Raw genomic sequence first — 11101 nt, forward strand, 5'->3', positions numbered from 1 at the left:
AAAAGACATCATGGCCAGCGAATGAAATGCTCAGCCCCATGCCTACTTTATTATTGATTTAAAGTGATATAACTTTCCACTTATATTACATACTGTAAGGATAGGATTTAAGGATGTAAATGTCCGAACACAACCCCCTCCAATGTACAGTAAATTACCAAGTATGGTCTTGTCAATAATCCAATGCACAGTGTTGTTTGTACAGTGTCCCCCACCCACCCCTCCTACCCAACCCCCCCCCCCCCCCACTCCTACCCAACCCCCCCCCCCCCCCCCCACTCCTACCCAACCCCCCCCCCCCACCCACCCAACCACCTCCAATGTACAGTCCCCCCCCACCCCCACCTACCCAATCCAATGTACAGTTTCTACGCCTAATGTATATACTCTTTTCTTTCTGGACTCTTTTTGTATCACAAACAGTACTGTAATTGCAAATCTGGTATGTCATAAATGTATAGATGTAGCAGTACTGTCTATCTGTATGTCATATATGTTACGATGAATTGAAAATGGGGGACCCTGATGTAAACAAGACGAAAGTCTTTCTCTTGTCTGCATCCCCTTAACAATTGTATGTATTGAGCCGTACTGTACTGTACCCATTCTGCAATCTGTTAATAAAGTTCTCATTCATTCATAGGGTGGAGCGGATTGCAGAGAGAGAGAAAGAGAGAGGGAGAGAGAGAGAGAGAGAGGAGGAGCTATGGTGAACGCGCGAGATGAGGAAAATAACGTGACTAGGCAGCCAAGAGCTGTTACGCAACCACTGACCTACTAACACATATTTCTAGAGGGGAGAGGGAGAGTAACTGGAGCAAGTCTCCAGCATAACACAACCACTCAAAGCAAAGGGAGGCAGCATCCAGCATCCTGACTGACTACCTGAAAGAACAGGAGAGGAAAAGCACGCCGACTATCTTTGCTTAAACGGAAACATTGCTTATTTTGAGGGAAAAGGAACGGAGAAAGCGATAAACTTCAACTGCAGAACGAGACAGCTTTTGTTGTATCGGCAGCCCGAATATTTGTGGAGACACGTCACTTTCAAAAGGTACGTTGGTTGGGGGGACTTGGGGCGGCTTGGCTTTATGAATGCGTTTACATCCCAACTGAAATAAAGCAGTATAATAAACCCTACATTCTGTTATATACATGGCGGACCGGTAGGCTGTGTGTATAGTGTGTGTATTCCGATTAGGTCGTGTGTGGTGGAGGAGGTATTGTTCACATGGCGACTCACCACAGTCACCCCTACCGGTAGTCAGTCTTATTATTTGTAACATAGTAGTCTTTGAACGGTTAAAAAGTCATACTATATACACGCTGAGCTACATTTGTTGTGGAATTACGTGGAGCATTTTTTTTGGGTCAAATTTAAACGTGTGGATTGCCCCTATAATCTATACATTCCTTCGTGAAGCGTGGTTAGCTGCAGCCCTCAGTGCGCTCAATGTCAAGGCGAGGCGCGTCGCCCTCATGGTGCGCTCCGGGAGGGGGTTGTGCGCCACACGCGCGGCTTATTGTGTCTCGCCCGTAACGCGTGTGTCTGTTTTTCCGAATCACTTTGTGTTAATAATATACAGGAAATATAAACCATTTTATTACGGCGTTTTTCTTTTAATTATTAGATGCGCTGAAATGAACATGTTCCCCCAATATGGGCAAATATAAGATTGGGATTGGAATTGCCTTCATTTAATTAATAATGAAGGAACAAATTGTGATACCTTTATTATTATTAATAAAAATAACGAACTGGAAACGTCATCGTGGACGATTGCGTGTTAAAATATTACAGTTTATTACAATAGGTTAAGGGGGGGGGGGCGCACAAATCCAGGCGCCGTTTTAATTATTTCACCTTCTTTTGTCGTGTTCTGTGTCTCTGGAGTGTTCCGCCGCGTCGTGACATTCCAGAGAGCATGGGTCTGATTTGTATGCGTTAGCATTCTGTTGCTTTTTGGCTACATGGTTTATTACATTGTCTTTGATCACCACCATACGGATGGAGGCAAATGACATATTCTGCGATTATACAAATTTAAAGGCAATTCAGATAGGAAATTCGTCACCTAATGGTAGACAGACATCGTATTTCACTTACATCAAACGCCATTTGATGATTTTAAGTATAAAACTAGCCTTCCGCAATTTACCTAGTTTATCACAATGTAATAAGCAAAATGGAGCTTTGTTTGCTGGTGTGTAAAGGGTATGACATAACAACGGTACAAGGCGAGAGAACCAGAGGAGCACTTCTCTCATGGGACAGATAATCCTGTAATTATTTTTTGTTTATGCACTTTTTCACTGTCATTCATAGATTAATATTATGTATACGGCCGGAAAGTAAACAGAGTGGGGTAGTCAATATCAAACGGTATTAATTACATAAATATAGATTAGTTCAATTATGTAACACACCTGCTCAGATTCTTTCTATATCTACACTATATCTATAGTGATCTTGCGTACTCAGCAACCTGTTAGATCTTGGCGTGGCTTTGTCATGGAATTAGGATAATAATTAAGTATTCAGGTTATGATGCAATAAACAGAAGCCACCCTGTTAGGCAAGTTCTATAGGTGCCAGTTGGTCTAGTTTCATACCAGTCTGAATACTGTATATAGGTCAACTGAGCTGTGGCTGAGGAGAGACAGATATGGCGTAACATCACTTACATCACTATGTCAGTTCCTCGGTGGAATATGAGAACACAGTGGAAAAGACTTGTTCAGAGTCCAATAACTTATCTGGTCTGTTTAGGTGCCTAGTGTCAGTAGCCATAGATTGCTACATCTGATTTTCAATACTTTTTTACGTTACTTTGTGGACTTCTCTAGTTGAGTGTAAAGTAGCTGGGAGCTTTGATGTGGGGCATCTTGCTTATATTGTAGGTTCTCTAATTTAGCGGGTGGCACCTTTTAGAGCTTATGACACATTTTTTAACATATAGTATCAGAAGGACAAGGGCACTATTACTTCCTGCAAGGCTGATGTTTTCTATTCACTTATCACACCAGAGTCTATACGAGCACAAACATTTAGCAGGAAATGATATTTGTGACAAGAGACTAAACCCTTTTTAAGCCAGTCCACACACTGTGCCCCATGAAATGTCTGAAGCATGCCATTTAGGCATATTTCCAAATCAGCTAGACTTCTGTTGTTCATGTGTGAGATTAGTACTAATTAGGCTAGTGACCAGTTCACTCTCTCTCTTGAAAGCCCATAAGACTACAAGCTATAGTGACGAGTTAATTGCGTCAGTACATTCTGGGTTTTTTATTGGATCCCTGGAAGCACAGTGTGATCGGAAAGAAAACATGCAGCTCTGGGGTTTATTAGTCGTTGACCTGGAATGTTTGGATTCCTGATTCCAAGCTCTGCGGGGCTCTTAAGACAAAAGACAAAGCCTGAGGATAAGATGGAGGTCTGGCTGAGGCCCCTCCACGTGTGAGAGAGGGAGGGAAAGGGAGGCCTTGGAGGTCAGAGGTGCAGCACTGCTCCCCGGGCTGCAAGTGTCTGAGAACGGCCTCAGCAGTGTTGTAACATTTTCCCATCTCACTGGGCCAAAAACACATCTATTTTTATTTAATTTAATAATTTTTTTACTATTTTTTTTTTAAATGAGTGTTATCAACATATATTTTGGGATAACAAAGCTTAAAATCAGCTTGACCTCAGTAGGCCTGTTCTATTTGACAGAACGCAGACAGAGATGGAGAAAGATATATATATACGTCTATCCAGATGCTTGTCTAGTCTACTAATGCGGAATGTGTGAATTGCAACCAGTAACCCTCAGCAGGCCAACTATGTAATATATTACACAAGGTGTGGTTTGTGTGTCATAGAAATATATAAAGCGCGTAGACAACTAGCAGCAGCAGCCCCCCCCCCCCCCCCCCCCCCCCCCCCCCCCCCCCCCCCCCCCCCCCCCCCCCCTCAGTTCAGAGAGAGAGGCTGTTATGTATGATTCTTGGCTGGCGATATGGGCGTGTCCCTTGACGTCAATGCCATCTCTCCCCCTATCTTCTCTTCAGCTTCCACTAGTGCAGGTCATTCTCTCACTGCATTAGCTCTCCGCCAACGTATCCAGGAGCTATGAATCATGGGGGCTTTTATAATCCGATTTCTGGGTTGATGACGTTGCTCGGGATTCTTCCCTCCCCCCCCCCCCCCCCCCCTTCATGCTGCAGTAGTGTCTGTAAAATTCCTCTCATGCCCACCAACTGAATTCCTCTAGCCCCCCCCTGCACCTCCTCCTCTCCCCTTCCCCGCTCTTCTCCCTCCCTCCTTCCCTCGCTCACTCACTCCTTTCTGCCGCCCTATTTTTAGAGTGCACTCTAATTCTCCCTCTCCCGGCCTCCCTCTCTCTCTCTCTCTCGCAGTCCCCATTGACCTATTTTATGGCGCAGCGTCAAAAAGACAGGAGGAGTGTTTACTGCGTAGCGTCGTTTCTAGGTCATTGGGGCGACGTGTTGCTTCGCTCCCGCCCTGCTTCGATTCCCACCCACCTCCACGACAGGGCTATATTATGTAAATCACTTATGTATGTTGGGGGGGGGGGGGGGGGGGGGGGGTATTTTCCCACGTCTGTCGAGAGAATCTGTGCCCAAATAGGACTTCATGGCTATTTGCTGTAGCTTTTTACAACTACAGAGAGGGATTCTTTGATGTAGAACAAGTTCAAATATTCTTCCCAGAAAACGATAAGCAAATGGAACACTGTAGTAGCCTCAGCTAAGATAAGCTGTATAAATGTTGAGAAGCTGAGCTGCCACAAGGTTATATAAGATCCTGACTGGTCTGCGACTGGGGGAGATTATGTAACAGGGTCATACGACTGCTGTGGAAGGAGAGGAACTCAGCAACCGCACTAGAACAAAGAGGAACAGATGACACGGTTATGGCGAGGACCGTATTGGCAGGGAGAGATGGCGACATTACAGTATTACTACACATTGAGGAATAGTAATAGAAAAAAAGGAGTGTGTCAATATTTAAACACATGTAACATGGGCTCTGCCCTGGGTGTTGGAAGGGCCAACAGATGAGTCATTGTAACCGGGTGATATAATGACCCAGATCTGACCCAGATTATGTGTTACATAATACAACCATATTAGTATAATGATCCATTATACCTGGGAATCAATTGTAAATCAGTGTGTGAGAAACCGAAGAGTCAAGCTAAATGGCTGTAGTCGGCGTCCGTGGCAACAGTCAATACAGTTGTTAAGTTGTGGTGCAAGGGATGTTGGTTGGGCAAGGTTTCCTGTAAGGCTCTGTTGTTAATACTACACAGGAACTGCAGTGTCTTGTGGTGTTGTGTAATATGTTGCTGACGGGTGTGACAGTTCTTAAAGAAATAGAGCCCTTGCCTCTGGTGTGACAGTTCTTAAAGAAATAGAGCCCTTGCCTCTGGTGTGACAGTTCTTAAAGAAATAGAGCCCTTGCCTCTGGTGTGACAGTTCTTAAAGAAATAGAGCCCTTGCCTCTGGTGTGACAGTTCTTAAAGAAATAGAGCCCTTGCCTCTGGTGTGACAGTTCTTAAAGAAATAGAGCCCCTTGCCTCTGGTGTGACAGTTCTTAAAGAAATAGAGCCCTTGCCTCTGGTGTGACAGTTCTTAAAGAAATAGAGCCCTTGCCTCTGGTATGCCCGATGGGCCATTGCAGCTGCATCGGCCGGACCCCCCGTACACGCAGCCTAGCCAAAACATTGTATAATACCCTGCATGTGTCTATTTCAGTTTGGCAGTCCCTGTTATGACACAAATGGGCAAACAATAATACACCTGATAGAACATGAAGGAGTCTTGAGATGGAGTCACTCACTTAGAGGTTCAGGAAGACTCGCCAACGCAGTAACGCATAATTAGTTTGATGTAGGCTACTGTCTGCAAATAATAATGTGATCCAAAGACCCCTCGCGCCTCGTAATGTTTCTGCCCAAATAAGGAAGTCTGGCTCGGCCTCCTGCGCCTATGAAAAAATTATCAAGTTATTAAAAGATCTCCCCCTCTAGTGCTCACAACATGGTTCTTAAAAATAGGCTAGTTAGCGAAAATATATACTCACTTTATCTCTCACCCCAAATGCACTGTAAAGGGAAAACATACTAGTTAAATGGGATTTCCTTTCTGGTCATTCTTAGCCAGATGTGTGGGGGGGGGGGGGGGGGGGGGGGGGGTACCTGGAGCTTCCCAGTTTTCAAAACGGGAGATTCACCATATCTACATACACAGATCACATAATACATTATACAAGTACAGATGAATCAATCAAACTGTCCATCCGTCAGTCTCTGCAGCGCTGGCACCCAATCAGCCTGCCCTACTAGTCCTGGTTACGTGACTGTGACAGTGCAGTGTCTTACACAAGAGCTCTGCAGCAGAGCAGAGTGTTAGCTAAGACCTGAGCCCCAGCCTCTGTGCTCTCTCCGCTCCTCCCTGCGCCGTGTCCGGCGCTGCATTTCAAATGTTGCATAACGCCTGCGGTTATGTCACAGCGATATGTTTCAACTCGAGGAGTTTTATTACAGTTGGTAATGCCAACCATACCGCTGAGGTTAAACTAATTTTAAATTGCCCACACACACACACACACACAGTCATTACATCATATGGGTTTGCTTTTTAGTTTTGTATTACAGTGCAATGGATTGGCTAAACGAATGCTGACGTGGATCTAATGGATCTCTCTCTCTCCCCCTCCCTCCCCCCTTCTCTCTCCATAACCTAGTTCCCGGTGAGCAAGCAGCAGCACAGACACGGGAGCAGAACGCCGGAGTAGACGGACCGACCTACATCCTGAGCCAGACGAAGCAGGGCACTGGCCCCCGGCACACATCAGAGCCCTCCCGGAGATCAACGAAGACGCACATCGAGTTCCTTTCTCTTTTTGATCTTCTTGGAAAATATGGACACTTGACCATTTAGACTTTTGAAATAAAGAGTCACGAGAGTTTTTTGAGAATCCAAATCAATGAGGTTCTCGCTTCGCGGAGCTAAAAATACCTCATCCAGAGTTCTTTTGCGGATCCTGCGACTTAAGCAAATCCACTTTTTAAAGAAGACCAGCTCCTACTTGACCTCCCCCCTCCCCCCTTTGCCCCTTTTCCGCCCCCCGAGTCAGGAAAATGGAAAGCCTCAGTCTACACCTCCAGTCCACCAGCAACAAGAACACCACGGACGTGGACACCTTCTCTAACTATGAGGAGAGCCTGCCGTCCCCCGGGGGGGCCGACGGGGACTCGCACTCCGGCCGCCAGTCCAAAGGCTCCAAGTCTAGCATGTCCTGCCGAAGGAAGCGGGAGTTCATCTCCGACGAGAAGAAGGACGCCTCCTACTGGGAGAAAACGCCCGTAAGAACAACGAGGCGGCCAAGCGCTCCGCGGGAGAAGCGGCGCATCAACGACATGGTGCTGGAGAACCGCGTCATGGCCCTGAACGAGGAGAACGTTCGCCTGAAGACGGAACTCCTTCAGCTCAAGTTGCGATTTGGCCTCATCAGCACGGCCTCGTACATGGAGAAGAGCCAGCAGATCTCCAACGCAGCGGCAGCTGCTGCCAACGCTATTGACAATGGTAGCAGCACCAATGGCAACACCGAACATTAACCCCTACCTCTCCAGCAGTGGTTACTCAAGTGCCTCCCAAGTGATGCTGAACTCCGACTCCTCCGAAGCGGAGCAGTTCCAGCCGCGGCGAGCGCCACACGCCACTCCCCAAGTTCTCTCCCCACGGCTCCCTCTTCCGATATGTCCGACGGCTCTTCCCGAGACAGCCAGAACCCATGGGCTATGACATCAAGAGGGAGGCTCCAGGCATGGATCTGGGCAGAATGGAAAGCGAAAACGAGATCCCCAGTGAAATGTCCAACGTGGGGGTCTACAACGGGAACCACACCGATTTTGTGTCCGCTCGCCAGCAAAGGGTCCAGGAGGCAGAATGTGCCATGGACTACCAGCAACAGCGCCAACTGGAAGCCTCCAGCCCAGCTTCCCAGGGCCCCTGCACAGAGGAGCGTGATCCTGTATCGCTCCGGTAGCAGCTCGTACCCCATGGGGAGCCAGCACCTGGAGGAGCAACACTCCCAGGCGCAGCAGAGTAGGCCATCGCAGCAAGGCCACCACTCCACCTCCTCCGAGGAGCTCCCAGACCATCACAGAGGTGACGGAGAGGCTGGATGAGGGGCGGAAGACGGCAGACTCGCCACTGTACGAGTACCCCGGCGCAGACTCAGCAGAGGAACAGCACAGATATGAATCCCATCCTCGCCAGCATGAAAACCACAGCAGGTTCTTTAGCTACCAGGGCCAGGAGAACAGCCACCTCAACCCCTTTGCCCCCGAGCTGCTCCACAACAGTGAGGAGGGCAAGTCCTCCTTCCGGCAGCACCACGCCTACCTCAACACCCTGGACGAAGAGCCCCCAATACTCACCTATGAGGGAGGCCCCATAGCCGAGGGCTTTTACCAGGAACGTTCCTGCGCTAAAGACACCTCCTCCAGCGACGGAGACCCCCGCAGCTCTGACAAGGAGGTCTCCACGGACGACGAATCCCCTCCTCTTCCTCCTCGGAGATCGGCAGCTACCGCGAGAAGAAGGCCACGGGGGCCACGGCGCAGGTCAAAGGCACCGCCCTGCCGCACAAGCTCCGCCTCAAATACAGAGCCCTGTCCAGCGGAGGGGCGAGAGCTCACGCAGAGGGACCGTCCGGCTCTCCCAACGCGGCGTCTCCTTCTCCCTCCTTGCCCCAGCATCCCTACCTGGCCCTGCCCAGCAACCAACACGGCGTCCAGGTAGACAGGGAGATCAAGGAGGCGGAGGAGAGCGAGGTGGAGTATACCGACGACGAGGGGGAGCAGCAGGTGAGGCCGAGAGAGGAATCCAGCGGTGAGATGAGTGGGTGGAAGAGGCGAGACTGAGGACCGGGCCAACGGCTCCAAATCTCTGGACTTGTCAAAGACATTGCCCTCTCTCTCTCTCTCTCTCTCTCTCTTTCTCTCTCTCTCTCTCTCTCTCTCTCTCTCTCTCTCTCTCTCTCTCTCTCTCTCTCTCTCTCTCTCTCTCTCTCTCTCTCTCTCTCTCTCTATCTCTCCTCACGGTGCATCACACTTTGGTGTCAGGACTACCACTATGGGAACCTTTCCACCTTGATGGTCGATAACAGAACAGATCTCCCATCGACTCACATCACAACCTTACAGTCCAGACCTCTAACATTAAGGTTCACTGTGTCACCCGTTTCCCTCCCTCGTTCCCTACCCAGGAAAACAACAGATCACTTACATAACAAGATGTCACACAGGGAGGAAGAAAAAAAACATTTGAGGGGAACAAAAGGAAGCTCTCTGCCACTTGTGTCTAGGTTATTTCCCTTTGGGAAAAGACTAACATTGCTCACTGAACTGAGTTGGTTGGGGGTGGCCAGCACAACGTACTACGTCTTGAATGGCGTTACGAGAACAGTCCCATGACCAAAGAAATACATCCTCCCTGAACTATCTCCATTCTTCCAAGCCCTCCAAACAACATGTTCATTCGTTTCTGTAACCCCCCCCCCCCAACTGCACAGAACACCCTATCTCTTCTCAAGCACTTGGATTGTTAATTACTGTGTATATAAATTTGCATATATTGAAATATATTTTTAAGAAGAAAACAAAAAAATGCAGACAAAAAGAAAAAGACATTGGGATGCGAAGGTCGTAGACTATGAAATGTTATCCGTTTGTTCTTGTTGAAAGTTCGTGTACAGTCCCTCATCGTCGAGGAAACGAATGCCTCAAAGATTTTTCTTTCCACTGTATGTTTGAGCCATAGCTTGTAGAAGACAACACTACAGACCCAATGGATCAACCCGAGGTCTCTCAAACGGGTGACCTCTGAGCTCTGACCTCAAAGGTTCCACAGTTAAAACCAACAGCGTATCGGTCCAAGGATGTTTAGTCATACACTGCTTTGTTGGTTATTGCCTGACGAGCAGAGGGGCCTCCCACTGGGTGTTCCCACCCTTTACCGACCCATTACAAAAGTACTTTTCTTTTTAATTTTGCCTACAAATATCATTTGACTGTCAAATGAACCCAACGGTTCTTCAGTTGCCACAGGCAAAGCTGCTCTTTTTCTCTCTTCATAAAGGTGCCTCTTTATTTGTTCATTGTCCCACAACAGGCCGACGTCTCTTTGGTCCTGTCCACCTCTGCACTGAGTTGTCCTCTAGCTACAGTTTATGCAGTAGAATCTTACCATCTGTACGAGCTACTTTGAACTGTTTCACTTCCTGGTGCCTGCCTCTGGCCACTGTATAAATGTAAAGTTCTTTATCTCTCGTATACTGTTGTATATTATTTTATTATTATGTTGTTACTTGTTATTGTTATTATTATAATATTTTTTTTCTATTTTATTGTTATTGTTTTTGGTTACTATGTGTTCTTTCCGTCCCCTGGTGCGTCACTCACCCTATGTTCTTCCTGGTTTGTAAGAAGTATTTACCCGTGTTGCCCCCCGTTACCATTTTGTACTTGTGAGTGATATTCGATAATGTTTGTTGTTTGCCGAATGGCTCTATGAAAAAGGAGGAAACTGAATAAGGCTTCTCTTGAAGTGACTGTATTGCTATATTTCAAATGTGGATATGCAAAACGATGACAAAAAAAATACTTCTTTTGAATTGTGATTCAAAAGGAAAACAAAAAATAAAACGATGTTGAAATAATGTGCTTCGTGAACTTTTGCCTTCTTTGTCTTAGTTGTTTTACTGTTATGAATGATCAATGCATAAAAACACATAAAATGCTTTTTTTTTTTTTTTTTTTTTTTTTTTTTATCTTCCAATCACATTTACATACAGAAGATTCGAGTATTGGAGAGGTTTAACATGCTTTAAATTTAACGATACAAAGAGCATTGTCTTTGCCACACAGATTGGCTTCCTATTACAGCAGACACAACAGAATCCTGCTACCATAGTACACTGTAAAACCGAATAAGTTTCCAGAACTTAAAAAAATTTACGTAATCCCATGCCTCAATTTTTTTAAGTTGATAAACTCAAATGTTTTCAGTTGGCTAAGACTTACAA

The 11101-nt window shown here is 46.8% G+C and overlaps 1 protein-coding gene across 1 annotated transcript; it reads left to right on the plus strand.

Annotated features, from left to right (window-relative positions):
- The first annotated feature begins 802 nt into the window (after positions 1-802).
- Positions 803-10726, plus strand: nfil3-5 (nuclear factor, interleukin 3 regulated, member 5). The gene is given in 10 exon segments (XM_084318772.1): positions 803-1054; positions 6752-7367; positions 7370-7402; positions 7404-7625; positions 7627-7704; positions 7706-7762; positions 7764-7791; positions 7794-8056; positions 8059-8569; positions 8572-10726. Coding segments are annotated over 9 exon segments (1779 nt in total). The 5' UTR covers positions 803-1054; positions 6752-7148; the 3' UTR covers positions 8940-10726.
- The last annotated feature ends 375 nt before the right edge of the window (positions 10727-11101 follow it).

The sequence above is a fragment of the Notolepis coatsorum genome (genome assembly GCF_963971535.1).
Source record: "Notolepis coatsorum genome assembly, chromosome: 7".
Lineage (NCBI taxonomy): Eukaryota > Metazoa > Chordata > Actinopteri > Aulopiformes > Paralepididae > Notolepis > Notolepis coatsorum.